General features: G+C 48.3%; 2 protein-coding genes across 3 annotated transcripts in view; one reads left to right on the top strand and one right to left on the bottom strand.

Annotated features, from left to right (window-relative positions):
* The first annotated feature begins 14 nt into the window (after positions 1 to 14).
* NUDT16L1 (nudix hydrolase 16 like 1) lies at positions 15 to 3,253 on the top strand. Its single transcript, XM_019507528.1, has 2 exons — positions 15 to 844; positions 1,937 to 3,253. Exons 1-2 carry the CDS (start codon positions 584 to 586, stop codon positions 2,531 to 2,533), a joined length of 858 nt encoding a protein of 285 aa, XP_019363073.1. The 5' UTR covers positions 15 to 583; the 3' UTR covers positions 2,534 to 3,253.
* An 11,591-nt stretch (positions 3,254 to 14,844) lies between these two features.
* Positions 14,845 to 22,226, bottom strand: part of NAA60 (N(alpha)-acetyltransferase 60, NatF catalytic subunit) — a 49,762-nt gene continuing 42,380 nt past the window's right edge. For both annotated transcript variants that reach the window (XM_019507521.1, XM_019507522.1), the window contains 3 exons: positions 21,305 to 21,539; positions 19,944 to 20,130; positions 14,845 to 19,414 (listed from right to left, as the gene is read on the bottom strand). In XM_019507521.1, coding sequence (XP_019363066.1) covers positions 19,974 to 20,130; positions 21,305 to 21,539 — 392 coding nt within the window. In that variant the 3' untranslated portion in view covers positions 14,845 to 19,414; positions 19,944 to 19,973. The remainder of the gene's footprint in view (positions 19,415 to 19,943; positions 20,131 to 21,304; positions 21,540 to 22,226) is intronic.

The following is a 22,226-nucleotide window of genomic DNA, read 5'->3' as shown; positions in this document are numbered from 1 at the left end:
CGGACATGGCGGGCGAGGCGGCTGCTCTAGGGCCGGCAGGGGCTCGCTCCCAGGCTTTCCCCCGGGCGTGGGGCCCGCGGGACCGGCGCCTTGGCTTCTTCAGGCTGCGAGGGAGCCCGCAGTGTCACACCCGCTAGCGGTATCCTGAAGAGGCGGGAAGGGAGGCTGAGGGCACAGCTGGCCTGGGAGGAGTTGACGGGGCAGTGTCACGTCGCCGGGGTAACCAGGAGCAGCTGGCAGCAGAGTTGCTGTTGGGGTTTGTCACTTGCTTCCTGTTAGCCTGAGTGGGGCCACTTGGGCCGAGAGCTGGCACGGGGCCCCGTGCTCGGGGCTTGTTTTGCAAGGACATAGTTTGGAAGTTAGGTTGTGCTGAAGCTAGGGAGGCTGCGGATGGAGGGCCAGCAAAACCTTTTGGGTTAAGCTGCAGGCTGTCTTGTGCTTTGTTTGCCTCAATCCCCCTTTCTCTTGAGAAGCCTGTTATGGTGGTGAGTGTCCAGCTCTGGCTGAGGAAACCTTCTCCTCTCCCACCAGGTCTCTGGGGCTGTTGGCCATGCCCCTTTAACACAATGCGCCTCTATTGCAGATGCAGATGCGATTTGACGGACTACTGGGCTTTCCTGGGGGGTTCGTGGATCGCCGTTACTGGTCCCTGGAGGACGGTCTGAATCGGGTGCTGGGCTTAGGTTTGGGCTGTGTGCGCCTGATGGAAGCTGACTATCTGTGCTCGCACCTGACAGAGGGGCCACATCGTGTGGTGGCACACTTCTACGCCAGGCAGGTGACCCTGGAGGAGCTGCACGCCGTCGAGATCAACGCGGTGCATTCCCGAGACCACGGGCTGGAGGTGGGGTGTCAGGGAGTTCTGAGATCTAGCACCCTGGGCCAGGTCTGCTGGGCTGCTATCCGTTGCAGCTGGGCGGGGGAATGCACCGCATTTAACAGCCACTTGTGGCAAGTGCTGTGCACTGCCAGGTGGTATCCCCAGTTGTAAATCTTGGCTGTTCTGCAAGGCAGTCCTGTTTCCCTGTTAGTGGTGAGGATTGTGCCTCTGACATAGGCTTGGGGAGTTTTTGGCCACTTGGATCTGTCACTTGGCTCCTTTCTGTGGTGGTCATCTGCTCTACCCCAAACTGGACTCAGAGTGTAGATAAGTTGGCAAGAGGTAGACAGAGACGCACTTCCTTTGGGGAATTTGGTGCTGCAGGATCTTTGGGAAGATAGGAGCTCTTGTGCCAGGTTACCTAATTCCTCTGATGCAGAGCACAGATAGTAAAGAATCCCAAGGCCACTCTGGATAGGACACTGCAGTCTGCCAGGGAATAGTGTGTGTACACTGTCTCCCTTTGGCATGGACCCCTGTTGAGGGTGACACAAAAATGAACAGTGGTATTCTTGTGGAATGGTAGATAGGGTGAGACATGGATCTAAAGAAGGTAGGATATCCCTGGCAGCAGTGGGGGTACTCCTGGGATGTTGGACAGTGGTAGTGGGTAGTGTGGTGGGGCTAATGGTCATGGGTGAAGCTGTGGGACTCATCCTGGAGGGCTAGGGGAGCTTGGGTGTGGTGCTGGGGGATAAGAAGTGGTGCTCAGTGGCAGGGGATGGTACATGGAGAAGTCAGGTGAAGACTAGAAGGGTTGGGTGTGCTATGGTGCTTAGGCACAGGAAGTATGGGGCATTATTTGGGTTTGAACTGAAGGCGAGAGCATTCTGTGGTTTGGGGGACAGGGTGGGGCATCTTGGGAGATGCTCTGTGGAGGTGCTAGAATGAAGGATGGGTGCTGGGCTGTGGGATGGTGGTGCTAGAAGCTACTGGGGCACTGGGGTGGTGTGCATAGGGCTAAGCTGTGGGGAAAAATGTCGCAGTGGCTTTGGTGTTGGGTGAGGGTGAGGAGTGCCGTTTGTGTTACTCAATTGTGTTGCTGTGCTGTTGCAGGTGATGGGGATGGTCCGCGTTCCCTTGTACACCCAGAAGGACCGCATGGGTGGGCTCCCAAACTTCCTGGGCAACTCCTTCGTTGGGACCGCTAAGTTCCAGCTGCTCTTTGCCTTGAAGGTCTTGAATATGGTACCAGAGGAAAAGCTGGCAGAGGCAGTGGCTGCCACACAGAAGCCAAAGAAGCCAGCGATGGAGCCTGCAGCAGCACCTGTGGCTGTGCCAGCAAACCAGCCCATAGCCAGGCCAACAAATGAGCTGGCATCTGAGCCAGCTGCTGAATCCGTGGCTGAGCCAGCAGCCGCATTGACCACTGTGTCTGTGGCTGAGCCAACGGTTGTATCTGTGGCTGAGCCAGCTGCTGAAGCTGAGCCAGTGGCAGTGCCAGTGGCTGTAGCTGTGACCATGCCTGGGCCAGCAACTGTGCTGGCTGCGGAGTCAGTGGCTGAATCAGCAGCAATGTCCATAGCTGAGCTGGGGGCTGAACCAGCGGCCAAGCGCATGGCCGAGCCAGCAGTGTTGTCCTCGATTGAATCGGCGGCAGTATCTGTGGCTGCAGCAACAAATGAGCTGGCAGCTGAGCCCATGGCTGAGTGATGCTAGCTTTGTTTGTGGTTTCATTAAACTGGGAGAGGAGATTGGAGACTGTTCTTCTAACTTTCCAAGTTGTTGCTGCCCAAGTGACTCCACCTTAGAGTTGGCTGGACAGGGAGGGATCAGATTTGCCTGAAGCAGTGGAAAAGCTGTTCTTTAAAAGCCAATACACTATACCAAGCTGTCCAGATCAATATTAACATCCCCCAACCCCCTCCCTCCTGCGGAGTCCCTGAGCTTATACAGTGGCTCTGACCCTTAGAACAATGCTTTGACTTAACAGGGACACGTTTGCTCATTTTAGGTCCCAGTTCAGGAATTTTTGTTTTTGTTTGTTTTTTAAATGAACCGAAACATGTTGCTTTTAAATTTTTCCAATAGGGTTTTTAAAGCCCCCCTGCTGCCATGCTGCAGACTTAGCCACAGCTGCATTGCACCGGACAGCAGTGAACAACAAAGCAATCCTCATTGAAAAGAGCTGCAGATGCAACACTGCCATCAACCCAGGGAGCTGCCTTCTGCTTGGTGTCTCTCAGTGCACCTAGTGCTCCCACTTGGTAATAGGGGGGTCATGGGGAGGATGGATCTCTTTCCAGCTAACATAAAAATCTTGAGTGGCTTAGCTGTGGGTCACCATGAGTGGGTACAGGAAGGGCAGGGGTGTATGGCTTTGCATATGGAGATTGTGTGGGAGCAAGAAAATGAAATAAATGGCTTTGCTGAGCCCCTTTTCAGGTGTGATCTTTCATGCAAGAAAGTAGCAGAGTAAGTGTATGTAGTGCTATACCTACTAGTGCATGTGGGCTCCGAGGTGATTTGTGCCATTCTCCTAAAGGGTGTGGGGAATGATCGTACACCCCAGTGTCTGCAGCTGGGTGGATTAGAACAGCCAGCACTCGCCCTTTGCTGAGCTGTCAGGATGGCTTTCTCTGTGCAGGTTACTGTAGCATGATGTTGTGAAGTGGCTGGTGTTACCACACTAATTAGAGCCCTCCCACCCCTCCTTGTCCCATACCCAAGCATCTCTTCTTCAGCTGATCACTAATCAAACTAAAGGTTTGGTGGGATCTCAGCATACATCTGTTTTGTATAGCTTATAGAACATTTGGGTTGGAAGGGACATCTAGTCCAATCCCCTGCTCAAAGCAGGACCATCCCCAACTAGACCATCCCAGCCAGAGCTTTGTCTAGCTGGGTCTTGCAAACCTCCAAGGATGGAGATTTTACCACCTCTCTGTGTAACTTGTTCCAGTGTCTTGCTACCCTCCTAGTGAGAAGATTCTTCCTAATATCTAACATAAATTTCCCTTGCTGCAACTTGAGACTTGTTCTTTGTTCTGTTGATCTATTATCTGCCACCATTGAGAACAGTCTAGCTCCGTCCTCATTTGAGCGCCCCCTTCAGGAAGTTGAAGCTGCTATTAGATCCCCCCTAAGTCTTCTCTTCTCTAGACTAAAGCCCAGTTTCCTCAGCCTGTCCTCAAGTAAAATGCCCCAGCCCTCTAATCATTGTTATTGCCCTCTGCTGGATTCTTTCCAATTTGTCCACATTCTTTGTGTAGTGGGGGCTCAAAACTGAACACAGTACTTTCCTTGTAGTGTTCACCTGGTTGACTAATTCAGCCTGCTTAAGGGCTGAGTTTGGGTAAGCTGCAAAAACTTAGGAGCGTTCAGGTTCCTTATACATGTTAGCTCTTTTGATTTGCTTGGCAGTTCATAGGATCATATGAAAGTAAGGTTGGAAGGGACCTCACAAGGTCTAGTCTACCCCTGCTCAAGGCAGGACCATCCCTGACCAAACCATCCCAACCCAGTGTCAGTTTAACTTGCTCTTGAAAATTTTAAAGGCTGGAGATTGGAATAGGCTACCTACAGAACTGTGCAATCTTTGACCACCCTCATAGTCTGAAAGTTCATTGTAATCTCCAGCCTAATTTTTCCCCTGCTGTAGCTTGGGGCCATTGCTCCTAGGCCCGTCATAGAATCACAGAAGTAGAGTTGGAAGGGACCTTGAAGATCTTCAAGTCCGACCCCCTGCCTGGGCAGGAGAGAAAACCGGGCTTATATGACTCCAGCTAGGTAGGCATCCAGCCTCTTCTTAGAGACCCCCAGGGTAGAAGCCGGCACCACTTCCCTTGGAAGTTGGTTCCAGATCCTAGCCGTCCTAACTGTGAAGTAGTTCTTACAGATGTCTAATCTAAACCTACTCTCCAACATCGTGTGGCCGTTATTCCTTGTTATGCCAGGGGGCACCTACAACCAGAGAAAATCCATCTCCGTCCTTTATAGAATCACCCTTTAGGTATTGGGAGATTTATCAAGTCCCTTTTAGTCTTCTCTTCTTCAGAATAAGTAACCCTAGTTCCTTCACCTTTTCCTCAGAAGTGGACCCTAATCATTTTTGCTGTTCTGTGATGGACTTTCTAATCTGTCCACATTTTTTTTGAAGCGTGGGGCCCCAAACAACACAATACTTCAGGTGAGGTTTCACCAGTGATGAATAGTGGAAAAATCACTTCCCTTGATTTGCAGGCAACTGTCCTGTTGATACAACTCCTGCTGTTGGCTTTTTTGCAACAAGAGCATACTTTTGGTTTATATTCTGCTAATAGTCTGCTGTACCCCCCACATCCTTTCTGCAGTACTGCAACCTAGCCAATCATTCCCCAGTTTATTTGTTCATGAAGTTATTGTATCCCAAGTGCAGGACTTTGCACTTGTCGTTGTTGAATCTCACCTGATTGTGGACTGTTTCTTCAGTCTGTTCAGGTCATTCTGGATCCTAGCCCTGCTGTCCATGGTGTCTGCAATTCTACCCAACTTCATGTTGTCAGCAAATTTGCTAAACAGGCACTCAATCCCATCATCAAAAACACAAAAATATTAATACTAGACCCAGGACAGGCCCCTGAGGAACCCCACTTGATGCCCCCTCTGAGCTAGACATCGAGCCATTAATGATTACATGTTGACTATGATGAACAGTTATGCATCTACCTTACAACACTTTTGTCTAGTTTGATTTTCCTTATCTTGTTAATCAGAATGTCATGAGAGACTTTCAAAATACCTTGACTTCAGCAAGGCTATCGCATCCATGGCTCTTCCCTACATGTGCTCCCCACCCACAGAGCCTGTCACCTTCCCATAAAAGGAACTCAGGTATTCAGACATGACTTGCTTTTGTGAATCCGTGATGGCTGTCCCAGATCCCCTTGTTCTCCTTTAGGTGCTTCACAGGGGATTCCTTGAAGGCCTGCTCCATTATCTTTCCAGGTAATGAGGTCAGGCTGAATAGTCCAAGTACCTGGATCTTCCTCTTTCCCTTTCTTAAAGATGGGTGCCATGTTTGCCATTTTCCAGTTATCTGGGACCTCACCCAACCTCTATGAGTCCTCAGAGAGGATTACTGATAGTGCTGACATTATCTCAGCCAGTTCTTTCAGTAACCTAAGATGCATCCCATCTATCCCTGTAAACTTGAAAGCACCAGTTTCTCTAAGTGAGCTTTAACCTGTTCTGCCTTCCTTCCCTGTCTTTGCTGCCAGCTGCACTCATCATCTGGTAGCTGCCCTGTTTGTGAAAAGTGAAGTAAAAAATAGGGGTTCACTGATAAAGATTTTCTTGGCTGATACTGATAGCTGATTATTAACCAACCATGTTGGCTGATGCCTATCTGATAATTGATGTAGTTTAAAATGCAAGGCATCTTAAAGTACTGATGAATTTTTGTTGTTGTTGCATGCTCCAGCAGCCTCCTGCATCATGTGTATCAGAGTCCCGGCACTTAAAAATGGCAGCAGGGGCTCTTGACCTAAAGCTTATTCAATGAGCTTCAGTTCAAGTGCCACCACCACCATTTTAAAGCGTGGGGATGCTTTAAGTGGAGCACAGCTGAGTGGTGTGAGGGCTAGGTGGGCTGCGTGCTGTGGGCTTGGGGCTCTCTGCACTGTTGCCTTTGTCTCATGAACCCCATGCCACCAGTATGCCCCCTGCCTGCTCAGCAGTGGGAGATGCAACTCGCCACCCCCAGCGCTGCCACGTGGGCAGGGGGTGTGCGGCCAGTTTGGGGCTCTTGAGGAAAAGGCAGCAGAGAGCCGTGAGCCCACAGTGAGCAGCCTGCATCTCCCCACGCACAAATCGGGGGGGCACATTCCTTCCCATGCCTACCCCAGCAGGTGCACACAGTGGTGGGGAGATGCCTCCCCCCACAAGTGAGCTGTCCGTGGCTCCATCCTGCTCCTTGCCCTGGCCTTGTGTCCCATGCATTGCTCTGGGTTGCCCCGGCTCCACTCCCTCCCTCACCTTGGGAGTCTTGATCTACCCCCTCCTCCATGCCACTTCCCTCCATAGACTTACCTGGAGGGAGCTGGTCTCCATGCTGCCTGGCTGGTTTTTTGCCACGTGAATGTGTGCAGCTGCATGCATGCACATGATGCCCCGTGTCTTGCTTCTGGTTGCCTGCAAGGTAAAACCTACCGTTTCCTGAGGGAACTCAGGCATTTGGGGGCCCTGGCCCCATAGGGGAGAGGGAACCCAGGTGTCCAGGGTTCTGGCCAGAAGGCATAATTATTGGTAAATATTACCAGCTACATTGGTTTAAAAAAAAAAAATCTGATGGCCGATAATGCCATTTCCCCTCTTATCAGTGCCAATCCAATAGGCAACTGATATATTGGTGCACTGCTAGTAAAAATGCATTATATGCTTCAGCCTTCTTTGAATCATCCACATTCAGTAAGGGACTTCTGGTTCTCTGGTCTTTCTCAACATACTTAAAGAATCCCTTTTCATTGCCTTTTGATTAACCTGAGGCTGGCAATTTCTCTTAGTACCCTCAGAGAGATTCTTCTCCCCTTTGCTTGAGCACTGTGTACCAAGGACTAGCACTTAAGGCAGGGGTGTCAAAATCATCTGGCCCTGTGGGCCAGGTGAGTGGCATGGGGCTGGTCCACAAGCCAGATCATGCTCATGGCCCCTTTCCTCCCAGCATACTGCTGTTCCAGCTACTCCTGACAGTCTGGGACCTGCATTATATGCAGCAGGGATCCCGGAGTGGCCAGAACAGGCAATTCATTTAGTGTGGTCTGGCTGGAGTTGCATCTGTGTTGCATGTGGCAAATACTGGCCAATGGCCATTATTTTTTTAAAACTTGTGCAGATTGGGAGAGGTCTGAAACAATTGGAAAAGGGCAAATCAATGCCCATCTTTAAGAAAAGGAAGGAGGAGGATTCAGGGAACTACAAACCAGTCAGACTCACCTCAGTCCCTGGAAAAATCATGGATCAGGTCTTCAAGGAATCCATTTCCAATCACTTGGAGGGGAAGAAAGTGATTGGTATCAGTCAGCATGGATTCACTAAGGGCAGGTCATGCCTGACCAACGTGATTGCCTTCTATGATGAGACAATTGGCTCTGTGGATGTGGGGACACTGGTGGATGTGATGCACTTTGACTTTGGCAAGGCTTTTGATACTGTCTCCCACAACATTTGCATAAGCAAGCTAAGGAAATGGGCTCAATGAACGGACTGTAAGGTGGATAGAAAACGATGGAGCATCAGGCTCAGAGTAGTAATCAACGGCTTGATGTCTAATGGGTAGCTAGTATCTAGTGGAGTGCCCCAGGGGTTGGTCCTTGGGCTGGTTTTGTTCGATATCTTCATCAATGAGCTGGAAGATGGGAAGGAGTGAACCCTCATCAAGTTAGCAGATGACATCAAGTTGAGGAGAGTAGCAGATATGGGATTCAGAGCGACAGAAAAGGACCTGGGGATTAAAGTGGACAATAAGATGAATATAAGCCAGCAGTATGCCCTTGTTGCAAAGAAACATAACCGCATATTGGACTGCATTAGTAGGAGCATTGCCACCACACTGAGGGAAGTGATTCTTCTTCTCTGTTTGGCACTGGTGAGGCCACATCTGGAGTACCGTGCCCAGTTTTGGGCCTCCCACCATGGGAAGGATGTAGACAAACTGGAGAGAGTCCAGCAGACAACATTGAAAATGGTTAGGAGGCTAGGCCGTATGATTTATGAGATGCTGAGAGAACTGGGTGTATTTAGTCTGGGAAAGAGAAGACTGAGAGGGGATTTAATAGCAGCCTTCAACTACCTGAAGGGTGATTCCGAAGTGGATGAAGCAAAACTGTTCTCAGCGGTGGCAGAACAAGGAGGAATGGTCTCAAATTGCAGCAAGGGAAGTTTAGGGGATATTAGGGGAAACTTACTCACTAGGAGGGTAGCAAAGCACTGGAACAGGTTACTCAGAGAGGCTGTGGAATCTCCATCTTTGAGAGGGGTTTAAGATCTGGTTGGGCAAAACCCTTGGCTGGGATGATCTAGTTAGGGCTGGTCCTGCTTTGTGTGGGGGATAGGACTAGATGATCTGAGGTCCCTTCCAATCCTGATTTTCTATGATTCTGTGACTGTCTTGGCTGACTTGTGCCATATATGGTGTGTTGCATATGGTGGCCACTCCAGCTCATCTGTGATCTACACTGTATGCAGAGCATGTCCCAGCCTGCCTGGAACAGATGTTGCATGCATTGCAGTCCTGGCGCTGCTGGAGTGGGCACTGTACAGCACAGCTGCCACTGACCAAATTATGCATCACATGGTGCCTGTTATCACTTTAATGGTGCAGGTCCCAAATGGGTTGGAGCTGCCACTGGATCAGGTATGCTGGGGGGAAAGGGGTCCACAGGCCAGATCCGGACTGCAGACCAGCCCCACATCATAGGTGCATGCTGTGTCCCCTATGGTTCTGATCAGACCCGGAGGCAGCACCAGGGGCTGGATGCCAGGAATCTGCAGGTTGGATGTGTCCCTTGGGCCATGTTTGACACTCTTGACTTAAGGCCTTCCCTTCCCCTTTCTGGGACCTAGTCTCTACTGACCTCCAAGCCAAACCTCAGTGCCCTGGTGTCCTTTCACAGCTGCTTGAGCTTTTCTGTCTTTTCTTTTGGTGGTACCTGAGTTCTTAGATTCTACTTGTTTTGTTCCCCTTTGCTACTATTCCCATAACAATTACTAATGATTAAACTCATCGTTTAACCTGATGGCTACTCAATAAAAATGTCACCTTAATGTGGCTGACTCTAGCTGGAACATGATCTGCTTTAAAGTATTTCTGAAGATTAGGACTAAGGCTGGGCCTTAAGCTGAAGCTAGTGGCAGAGTTAGTTTACAGGGCTGATGTGCTCATTATGGCTGTGCTCATGAATGAGAACAGGCAACGACATTCTCCATAGCTTGCGGGGCCCAGCCCTTATCTGAGGTAAGATTGAAGTTTGACCATCTGGGATGTGTTCCCTCTCTAGGCTCTGGGAAGACAAAGAGTGTTGGGGTGGTGGAAGGGTATGTGGGGTGAAAAGGTAAGGAGCTAGTGTCCTGGCCAGTTCTGAATTTTTCCTGCCATGCTAAGGAGCAAGGAGAAATCTCTTTTTCTTCTGCCAAACACCCTGTGGACTTTCACGCATCTTTTGGGAGAGAAGCTATTTTCCACCACTCTAAGATGCAGCAGAGACATACCATGGCCAAGAATGAAGGACTATGTGATCAAATGAACAGTGGTCTGGCAGGATGGCTCTTATGTAACTGGCTGGTACTAGTTTTCACTACCTTCTAGCGGGCAAGAGCAGCAAAGAGAATACAACTTACTAGTGGGTTTAAATGGCTTGTGTGCTGAAGAGTGGAGGTTTATATTGTTCTGCTCTCTTCACCTCGAGTAGATAGGTTTTCCACTGAAATAGTCATAGCTTGGGCTGGAAGGGACCAAACCATCCCATACAAACCATAATCTAAACTCTACATAAGATTATCATCAACCCTGAGGCAACGCAGGCATAATACCATAACCTGCCAGAGGTAAAGCAGGGGAACCATGGCAGCCATTGTCCTGCTTCTACAAAATATTTTTAATATATGTTCAAGAAGTCCAGGGTAGAGAGCCAGGCTCCCCCTTACTGAGAAAGGCAACCCCCCCCAATCTATACCAATCTGGCCATGGGGTAAAATTTCATGACCCCAAATATGGCACTCAGTCTGACCCTGAGTAGAGGGGCAAGACCTTCTGGCTTTGGTCCCAGAAAGAGCAGTGGCAGGCCCCAGTCAAAGTTCCTAGCCTTGGCTGTAGTCAGCACCCAATGCCTCTGAGAAAGCTTAAAGACCTCCTGATATATATAGCAGAAAAGGTGGGGAACCAACAAAGCCCAGCAGCGTGAAAATTAATCATGGTAGAACATAGGCATAGCTACATCTGGATCATACCTGACTGGTGATTGTCCAACCCCTTCTTGAACATCTCTAGTGATGGAGAGTTCACAGCTCCCCGTGACAGTCTATCCCACTGCCTCCACGAACAGCAAAGAAGTGTTACCAGATATCCAATCTAAACTTACTTTGCTGCAACTTCCAGCCATTGGTCTATGTCCTCTTCTCTACAGGAAGAGAGAACAGGTGCTCTCCCTCTTCTTCATAGCAGTCCTTCAAGTATTTGAAGACTGCAATGTACCCTCTTAAGCACCTTTTTAAGAAGCTGCATATGCCTAGCTCCTTCAGCCTCACCTCATATGACTTATTTTCCAAGCCCTTTATCATCTCTGTTGCCTGCTTCTGAACTCCCTCTAATTTCTCCATGTCCTTTTTAAAATGTGGAGTCCAGAACTGCACACACTACTGCAAATGAAGCATAATCAGTGCTGAGTAGAGTGGCACTATCACCTCCCATGGCTTGCATCTCATGCTGCTGTTGATGTATCCCAAAACCATGTTCACCTTTTGAATGGCTGCATCACACTGCAGACTCACTTTTCCATAGAGCTGCCATCCATCCAGCTTTCACCCACAGGGAGTGCATGGGGGTGCACGTGCACTCCCTGACAGGCTGCGCTCCCTGCTTAGGTGACAGGTGGGGGGAGGGGAGGGAGCCAGGCAGGAGCGCTGGTGCCCCCTGTGGGTGCTGGCTGGGGAGTGGGAGCACCAGATGAAGTGCTGAGGCCACTTCCTGGTCAGCACAATTGGCTGTGGGGGAATTCCCCCCCTCCATGGCAAGGTTGGCTGTGGGGGAACCCCCCCAGTTGCTGGGGGGCATGTGCCCCCCCCCTCCACTAAGGTGGCACCAGTCGCCCATGGTCACCTATTTTATATTTGTTTTTTCGATTATTCCTCAAGCTGTAGCACTTTGTATTTGTTCACACTGAACTTCATCCCATTAGTTCTAGCCCAGATTTCCAATCTGTTGAGATCTTTCTAAATTGTGCTCACATCCTCCAATGTGTTCACAGTCCTTCCCAGTTTTGTGTCATCTATGACTTGCTCAAGCTTTCCCTGCCAGTATCTAAATTGTTAATAAACATATTGAACAGCACCAGGCCCAGGGCAGACCCCTGTGGCACTGCACTCAAAAAACCACTTGTCATTCTGATGTGGACCCAGTAATAATTACTAGGGACCTACTCAAATAACAATTTTGTGATTTTTGTGGAAACAGCGAAAAATGGCAGTTTTCATGATTGTGTGTGGAAGCACCACAATAAAAACAAATTGCTAAAAATAAATGCTGGCTCCCCAGTGAGAGCCCAGTGGCTGCTGTGGTCCAGCCTCACAGCCTTTTGGGGTTGGGGGTGCGAAAGTTTGGAAAGCTGCTGGCACGAAGGGGAGCAGCCAAGGTGGCAGTCTCCCCTCCTCCCTCTGCCAATCAGTGGCAAGGGGTGCAACCACACAAAAGGTAGTCCTTTTGGCCAATCAGTAGTCCTCTCAGCCAATTTTAGCAGCAACTTGTGCAGCCACATTGGTCTCTTGCCATTTTTTTACTTTCCTCATGTTGGGAGTTTCTTGTTGGGCTTCCAATACTTGTGCCTTTTAGATGTTCCCAGCCCTCATGGATTTTTTTATCGCTTAATCTATCTTCCCATGATATCATGCCTATTAACTCCTTGAATTGGATGAAATCTATCTTTGTGAAAGCTAGTGTTCCAATTTTGCTGACCTCATGCTTTCCCTGTTTTAGGATCTGGAATTCTAGCATATCATGATTGCATCTTCCCAAGTTACCCATCACCTTCACTTCCTCCATCAATTCTTCCCTGTTGGTCAGGACAAGGGACAAAATCCTCCACTTTCTGGTGGAGAACATTATCCTCCACACAACTTAAGAACTGGCTTGACATTTTACATTTGGCTGCATTGTTCTTCCAGCAGATATCCAGAAAACTGGTCTCCCATCAGTACCATTCCAAAGCTTGTGTATAGATTTGTCATCTGCTTAGAGAGCCGGATCTGCCTTCCCACCCTTATATTGGTGCCACGTCTTTTGCCTTTCATCACCCAAATGCAGTCTGCTTTGCTGTCTTCCTCCTCCTGAACCAGGGAACAATGTTATGTATTCCTGACACAGAAGGCAACACCACCACCTCTTATCCCAAACCTGTTCTTCAGAGACTATAAACCTTCAAGTTGAAATTCCAGTCATAAGAGCTGTCCCACCACGTCTCTGTGATGCCAATTGGATCAGTTTTTTCCTAGGCTGCAGCTTTCAACTTGTCTTGTTTATTCCCCGTATTTCTTGCATCTGCATGTATGCCTTATTGTTTTTAAAATTCTGGGAAGCTTTTGCACCAAGTGATACAACTGGGAGCAGTGGGTCCCAAAGACTTGTTGGAGTATTGCCTTTGTCATTTTAAATTTGCTAGAGGACATCATTAACCTGCTCTTTGTTCGCCTTTCATCCCACAATGCATGATGCCTCCACCTGTTTTCCTGTAGCAAACAACAGTTGTTTTCTATAAAATGAAAAACTATGAATGAGAAGTGCTAGTGGCTAGCATTACTCTGGATCTATTTGCAAGAACTCCCCCTTCCATGTTTGGAGTGCCTAGTTTCTGCCCCACCCATCTAAGAGAATTCACATAGGTTCTTAAGCAGCTGCTTAAGCAGTGGAGAAGCGGCCCAAGCGGCACAGCTGCCCAGAGGTAGGACGTACTGCTGTGAGAACACAGCTGCTGGTTCAAACTGCCTGCGGCCAGTCACACAAGTTAGTTCCTTGAACTTTTTTCCAGCATGATGGAAGGGAAAATGGAGGTGTCTAGCAAGCCTGCCATAGTAAATAAAACATATTTGCCAATCACTAGTATGGAGATGGTAGTGTGATACACCATGGGTACCATAGGTCCAGCCAGCCTAGGTCATTCCAGCCTCCATGCTAAGAGGGCCAAAGGAGGGAACCGTCCATGGTTCTGGCAACAACAGGATGAAATCAGTGATCATCTCAGATAGATGGAGTGATGCTGAACAGAAGATTAGTCCAGCTCTTTAGAAATCATTTTGAGGTTTGCCAGGAGAATATGGCTTAAGGATGGGGACTTCAGTTACAGTACCTTGGACAGCAAGGAGGAGGTCAAGTTGTCTGTAAAGAAATAACTTCTTTCATCCCAGTGCTCCACTGGGATAAACAGCAGCATTCATGACGTGGCCATAATCTGTGAATGGGATGAGGCTGCTCTCAGGTTTCCTTTTCTGTTGATACCCAAAGGCAAGCAACACCCATGCCCAATCTGAGCCATGCACTGGCTCAGACCGGGCATTATGGTGGAGTGTAAATGAAGAGGGCAGCTCCATCATGCTTGCATTAGTCAGGTGTCGCCACAATGGAGCCTCTAATGGCTCCTTTAAGGCTGAAGGTTGGCTCAGCTCTAGTGGGAGTGGCACAGTTGCTTTTGTGAAGGGGGAGCAGAGAACAGAATACAAGCAGTTGCATTCCAGGTAGCTAACACAGTGCCTGTCACCATGAGGGAAGAGTAATGGCCCTTGCACAAGCCCTTTAGGGACTAGCAGTTTCTCCTCTACCTATAACAGAAAAAGGCATAAACAGTAGCTAGAATGGATTGTTTGAGGCTGAGCTTGGAGCAGCAGCAATAACACATGGGTGCACCCTGTCAATCTTTGAGACCTAGTGCCAGAATGGTGCAGAGACCAGAATGCAGCCCAGGCAGGAGCACCAAGGTCTGCTATGCAGGGTGCACAGCAAATACCCAGGGAAGGTAATGTAAGTTCCTTCAATCATCTTTGAAGAGATGGCCAAGACTTTCACCAACCACTTTCCTAAAGGAAAGGCTTTGCAGCAGTGGCCCTTGGCATGCTCCTTACCAGGGCCAGAACTGTCAATCATGTTTAGGCAGATGGTCAATATGTCCCACCCCCAAGGAGAATGACCATCTCTCCACTGAGGGAGCACAAGGTGTAATGCTGCTTGTGGTAGGCAGCTTTCTGCAGGCACTAGCCACAGTCAAAGTCTAGCTAAAACAAGAGAATCACAAAAGAAAAAGAATATTTTTAATTGAAGACATTTAGAGAGACAGGCCAATAGTGGCAGCAAGATACTCTTCAATAAATAACGGTACAGTGGGGACATGATGCAGGCTGATGCTGTGTGTGGCTGACAAGCCTTCCAAATGAGGACAGAGTTTATAGGTGTACTGAAGCTAGGACAAGTTGCTGGTCTCTGGGCTTGCTCCACTTCAGTAGCATTTAAGGTTAGTACGTGCAACAGAGAGGATACAAAACGGTTGTAACACTTCCAACCCAGGCAAACAGGTAAAAATGGAGATCGGTTATTGTACAGCTATTCAGAGAGACAATAAAGTGCCAAAGAAAACCCTGGTGCACAAGAAAGGGTCCTTAGTGTGTTACAAAATCCTCAAGATGAAGTAAAAATGCATTTAAAGAAAGTCAGAGAAGAAGGAACCAACACAACAGGTGCTGCTGTGACTGGCTGCACATCCTCGAGCCTTCAAGGAAGTGAGGGATGTAGCCAACTGGAGATCCTGGCTCAAGGGTCATTCACTGTCCTCAATGAACACCACACCAGTCACTATGCTGCAGTGCAGAATACATGATGGAGAACAAAAACTAAGCATTGGACTCAGTCTGCTTGGGTACGGAGGTGGGGTTAAAGAACTGTCCCTAGGACTGGCTTCATGATTAGGAGCCTCAACACAGCTTAACTTGGACCCCTTTAAATTGGTAAATTCTTCCATATCATCTGCCCCACCTGGGAAGAGCCTGCTGACTGAGACCTAATTGGAACCAACATTTTAGGAAAGCTTCCAGCAGGGTTCTCACCAGCCCAGAGGGAAAGTGCTTTTCCAACCAGGGGATCTAGGTTACTAGTAATTGAATAGGGAGGAGACTGAAACTAGGCAATGCACAATGACTAGCAAAGGGCAAAGACTTTCTGCAAAGTCAGGAATGGGGAGCTCGGTCCAATCAGACCCAGAACCTCAGAGTGCTTTGATAGCAGGCCCTGCCTGAAGAATGCTGGTGATCTTACTGCACCTAGTGCCTACTTTAGGAGAATCTGTCCTGCATGTGTTACTGCAGTTCCAACACACTGATCCTCCCCTTTTCACTTTCCAAGTTTTTCCTGTGTGAGAGAGAGCTGGTCCCACACTTCACTTAGAGCCCCCTGTTAAAATGCAGCACTGGGACAAGTGCGTGATGGGGGAGAAACTGAGAGGTTAAGTATGGAGAGTTCTGCAAGGCAACTGCTACCCAAAGAAAAACCCATCCATGCTAAGATGACCAGGTTTCCTCTTCTTCCTGATAATAGTTTTTAAGAAATTCTACTTGGGTTCCAGCAGAAGTAGTAAAAAATCTCCCAGCCCACAAGTATGGTAGCATTGCAGTTGCTCTTGACTATAAAAAACTAACTGAACAAATCCTGCAAACAGAGTCCAGGCCCCTTGCCTTAAGTTCAGAAGGACTTGCAGCTTCTCTGCGTTCTGGAGAGATGTGCTGGCCAGATTACAGCCAATTTTCCATAGCCTGGGATTCTCCTTACTTAGAGCCCAATACTCCACTGGGCCATGGGATACAGAGAACACCTCTCTGTATGATGTCCATGGGTCCACCTGCTATCAAACTCTATGTAATGTAGATTTATGCAGCTCAGCCCCCACAAACACAACAACAAGGATGAACTTCACTGCCCAAATAATACCCAAGGGTTTGCCAATGCCCTGGTTGCTCTGATGGGGAAGTAGTTCTGGACTCCTATGACCCTTGTTCACTCCACTAAGCACAAAGGCATCAGCGGCAGAGAGTATCATTTACATCTGGATCAGGGAGATGAAAGGAAACAGTACCTTGGTGAAAATACGAAGGTCAAGCCAGAGATTCTGCTTTAGGTCTTGCTGACCCTTCAAGGGAGCATACACATGTTGCAAATTCAACTCCTCCCTCGGGAGACAACTTTACACCCAAAATTGGAAGCACCCTAGTCAACATGCCTGAGTTGGGAAGCAACGGATTCCCCCAAAGGAAGCAGAGCTGCAGAGGAAGGAATGCTGATTCACAGTTTGAGCAAGTGAAAACTGGCTGCCGCAGAGCACTGTTCAGCTGGCTGGACCTGCCCACATCTCCCTCCTCCTCATTGCCAGTGGCAAGCCAGACTGACCCCAAGCTTTCCAGTGCTAGCCCTTGTGAGAGGTCACAGTCATCTCAGGTGGGGGCTCTCATTTCCTCTCTATTCTGAATGAGACATAAGTTACCCTCAAGGCCCTTCATGCTGATTGTCCCTGACTCATTTCAGTCTCTTATTCTGCAAGCTCTGCATTGCAGGAAAGATCCCCATTTGCAGATTTACCATGTCTGCACTGCACAGCAGCACTAGGGACCATGCTCCTCTGTTTAGACCAGCCCAGCGGTAGGTGTTCCCTGTTCTAGACAAGGAAAGCCCAGCTATTACTTTGCATGCTTTAATTCAGAAACAAGCACATCTGTCCTGAAACTAGACTTGTTCCTGCAACAGGACAGGAGTTACAAGTGCCAATGTGAGCTGGAAAAGGAGGAATGTCTTCCAGCAGAGATTCTTTCTGCTGCCCATAAAGAGATGGGTACCAACATCTCAGGCAGAGCCTGATTTAAGCGTTTCCTGCAGTTGGCTCCTCGCAATTTGAGATGATGCTATGAAGTGAAACCTGCATTAAAAATGGGTGCTTTCGGCAATTTGTTTAAGGAGGTTTCATGCAGCCAAGGCTGCCCACTACTTAAGAGACTGGCAATGCCAGCAGCAGGGAAAGAAGCTATTCCCATTTCACTTGGGGATTAGCTGTCCTGATAAAACTTGGAGGTTGAGTTATCCTGTACTAGGTGTTTGAATGCATTTCAATGCTACCTGGAGGGCTTTGTCTTCCATTAAACTGAAGTTACTTTAGGAGGTCAAGCCTGGCCTGCAAAACCCTGACACTTTCTGTCTCCATAGGGACATTTATCTAGGGACTGGTTTAATATACTGAGCCGTGATTCTGCTCCCAACCCTACTGTCTGGGCTCATGCTTTAGCACAGGGCTGTCTGCTAGCAGCAGAATACTACACACCAGCTTTTGTACAGAGCCTTCTCTGTCAGCTGAAGTCCCAGTTTCAAAATGATTCTGTGGGGCTTAGCAAAGTGAGTCCAAGCCCTGTGAGGGGGAAGAATAGGCTCAGTACAGCAGGTGGAAGGGGGCTTAGGTATTCACCAACATGTGCACTTTGCTCAGTTCCAAGTACTCCCATTAGCAGAGGTAAGGAGCAGGTAGAACTATTCCAATGTCATCCTAAGAAACACACGCTCCTCTCTTATGGACTTAGGACCTATTTTTAAAAACTAATGCAATAAGTAAGTAGGCCAGGGCCTTGTGAGCCCATGAGGAGACAGGTATCCTGGAAAGATCATATATTTCACTGCACTGATATAGCCACACAACAGCAGGGTAGACGGGGGAACAGGGAAGAGGGGAGGAGGAGAAAAGTCCATAACAGGATTTGGGATACCAGACTCCTGCCAAGAGGCAGTAAAGCTGCCCAATGACACACTTCCTCCTGGCTTCCCCTGGGCTGAAACTCTACAAAGGAGCTGCAGCTAGTTTTCTTCAGTAGCAAAGAAAAGTTGCAGTGATCTTTGCACAAATCTTGTTCTTAAACATCCTGCTGAGGTTACCCCACATCTCAAGGGGAGATGCTGTGCAAGGAGGAAGAGGGGGCCTCACACCTGTTTCCCCAGGACTCTGGCTGCAGCAGTGGGTCTGCACACCCAAACCCATGCCTGGTCAAGTTCTAGCTCCGATACAGGCAGGCTGATCTACATACTGTAATTTATATATTTATATTTCACTATGAAACAGCAATTTCACTCCCGGCCTTCTACTTCAGTGCAGCCTGAACCAGATGCTGCTGTTGAAATCCCAAGGTGAGGTGAGGGGAGCTGTTGCTCACACTCTCCCTGGGCATCTCAGCAGCAATTTTCTTCCTGTGACTGGACAGAAGCTGTTCCTAGCACCCACACAGACTCAGTAACAGGATGAGCAAGGACAGCTCCAAAGGAATGCACCCATTCCCCACCCACCTTCAGGAATGAGGATGTGGCTGCCCCACCCCCACCCCTGGCATTGGCCCCTAAGTGTTCCATGGACTCTAATGTGGCTGGCTGGTGTCTGCCAATTAGCCTCATGGCACATTCCCTTCAGTATCTATGGGTTAGCAAAGCAGATGACTGCACTGCATATGCAGCTACATGCACCTATTCAAGTGGCCAAAGGCACGGGGAGTAGCAGCGGAAGTGAAACACACACATAGACCTGTGATAACAAAGGCCCCTGCTTGGAGCACAAGGATGTCTGACAGGACAAGAGTGACTGTCAATCTGTGCAGTGCTTCTTGAGGCTTTGGGTCAAGATGATGAGAAATCAGGACTACAGCAAATCAAGTACAAGGTCTGCCAGATCTTGGTCAATCCAAGGAGCGAGGGGTCAACTCCAAGGGGCTAGGGTTGACAACTGGAAGCCAACATCACTGGAATCAGTGCAGAGCAGGATGGTTCCGAAGATGAAGGGAAGAATGATCCTATCAAAAGACAAGAGAACAGCCACTGGATAATCATGGGAAATCCATTATTTCCACATTGAGCACCAAAGCCAGAGCCAGTGCCATGAAGAGCAGAGTCCAAGGGAGACATGTTTCATTCAGTGGGCAGCAAATGGATAATGTTTTACTAATTACCAACTCAGGAGGGAGTTCAGGGAACAGTTACTACTGTTCTGGGCTCACGTGAGTTACACCAGGTTCATGCCCTGATCCTCCTCAGAATGAAGCGATCAGATGTTTTGCTGCTAAGCACAGTCAGTGATAAGAGGCTGGACTAGGCTGTTAACTGCTTATCAGCATACAACACTGGGGAATCCCAGACTGCAGCCTGTATAGCAGCTCTTTGCAAGGCACCAAACTGCAGGCTGAGCTGGAGCCTGTGTTGTTATAGCCCATTACAGCAGGGCTTTACCTACTCTGGCACTGGAATGTGGTTGTTTTGACCCTGGCTTGAGGCAGTCCAAAGCAGTAAGGAGAGATGGTACGCTCCTCCCACCCCATTGCCTACCTCATGTTTTCTGAATGCATTCTGAGCAGGTCACATTGTCCGGCTGTATTCAATGCCACTCTTTGCAGAAATGCCAGACCATGGTAGAAGGCTGCAAAGAAGGCTCTGGGCTTGTCGGTATATCCTCTGAGGAATTGAACATGGGCTCAAGTTAGCTAGTGTTGATCCAATGTGCTGTAGGTAGTCAGTGGGCCCCAGTTAAGGACAACAGGGATGTTTAGACTGAAAACTAAAGAATAATTTAGAACACAATAGCAATACCAGCTTCTAGAAGTTAGCACTAAACAGCGAGCCTAGTTAGCTGCCTCTCATATTTAACTAATGCTTACTTTCTAAAGTAGCAGGGTCCACTTTGCAGTGAAAGAAACAAGGCTGCTTGTAAGTGTTCTCTACCAGCTGCACATGGAATGATTTAGCTGAATAGCCACTGGGTATCCTTCTTTAGGCCCCAGTAGTTCACCTGTTGGCACTATGATCCATGACAGCAGAGACACTGAGATATTAGAGCTCTAACTTGGGAGATGGAACTTCTTTAAGCAGCTCTACTCACTGACTGATCTAAAATCATATCTTATGATGTAGTTTGCTATTTTGTACTCACCTGGCCATTATATATGATAAAAACTCACTGAGCTGCTTGCTTCCAGCTGGTTCTTAAACCTACCTACTACGCTACTCCTGGTGGGGTTTCTCCATTCTATATGACTTGCAAGAGCTAACTTGTTTCTGATCTACACAGAAAAGGACATCGTTTGTAGTTTGTGCGTCTTCCTGTCTTGGCAGAAGGTTAGCTCATTAACATTCATTTCTGAGACTTGGTTTCATGTTTCAGTTATGTGCAAAGTAGAAGAGTTGCAAAGGTACCTGGCCTCAAATTTGCATCCGTTAGGGTCAAAACTGCCACTCAGCAGGGTGGCCTCTGTTCAAGTTGAAGCAAGGATTGGGTCAGCAGGTGGCGCCATAGGTCAGGATTGATTCAGCCATGTGGGGACCCCAGGCCTGGGACAGGCTACAAGGTTAGACAGCAGGGGCATACTAAGGAAATACTGTAGAAGACCCATTTCCACTGTGCTTGGCTCAGGCTAAGCAAGTCACATTCACCAATGTTTCAAGCCCAGTTATAAATTCATAGGCCCACTGTTTCACTGAAATGACCTAAAAGAGCTTTGAGAGAAGTTAGACTCAAACAGGGCAGTAATAAGAGTCCTCAACTCTCTTTCAGTATGACAAAGCCTGGATCTAAACTGACACTGGTCACCAGGGGCACAAAGGCCTGGTTTGCCAGATAATTTTTTTTTAACCCAACACATTCAATTAGGTACATCCTGCCCCACACCTAAGCAAACCCAGGTAAAGGATATAAGATTGTCCAAGGAGGATGTCCGCCATTGATGTACAGAACATAAGTGAAGCCATCTTTGAGGACCCCTCTTATGGAATAATAATAGGGCAGATAGTGGTGCTGTTTAAAGTCTCTGTTTTCATAGAAGTTTATTGCCGTGTTGTTGGTGGTGAGGACATGTAAGTAGATAGCTTTACAGTGGTCTTGTGCAGTTGTTGATATATGATCCTTCAAGCTTTCAAGCAAGAGGGAACCTGTCAAAGAAGGGAAAGCAGCTTTACACACATGGCAGCAGCCCTCTTACTGATAGCTTGGGGCACTGCCCTGAGCACTGACCTCTGCACCAGCACAACTAGCCACTGTAGATGCTTTTTAGAATGTTCAGCAGGACATGGCTTGAGCTGGGTTAAAAACAGCTCCTTCCTCATTACTGCCATTTGGTTTTGGTGGGAGTCTGCACAGTGGGTAACAGTGCTGTGGATGGATGGTGGGACAGGTCCTACATGTATGTACTTGGGGTGCCCATAAATTTGCCAGCAACAGACCACTGCAAGCTAAGCAGTGATTGAGGCATACATCACTGAATTCTCTTGAAGGCAGCACCTGTATCAGTCCCAGAACTGAGTACTGGGATACAGTTCCCATGCACAGGTCCCACTCTGTATCTGGGGTGATCATTTTACAAGAATGGAATGTGTTATTGGTAACCCAAAACCTCCCTGATTTAGGTCAATGTAGAGGAACATTTAAACATAGAAGCTGCACATTCTTCTCTCTTCTTAAAATGCAACTGAGCAATACTGTATTTTCATACCTACTCTGGGAAATTAGTTAATTAAATTCATAATGCACAATTTTGTCCCCCAAATAAATCTAGTTTCTTTCTGGGTAAGGGAGAGCACATAACTAGAACTGCTTCGGGGGGGGGGGGGGGGGGGGGG

This window comes from Gavialis gangeticus, unplaced genomic scaffold, assembly GCF_001723915.1.
Source record: "Gavialis gangeticus isolate Ggan-Ray unplaced genomic scaffold, GavGan_comp1, whole genome shotgun sequence".
Taxonomy (NCBI): Eukaryota; Metazoa; Chordata; order Crocodylia; family Gavialidae; genus Gavialis; species Gavialis gangeticus.
This window is presented reverse-complemented; position numbering and strand designations above follow the sequence as displayed.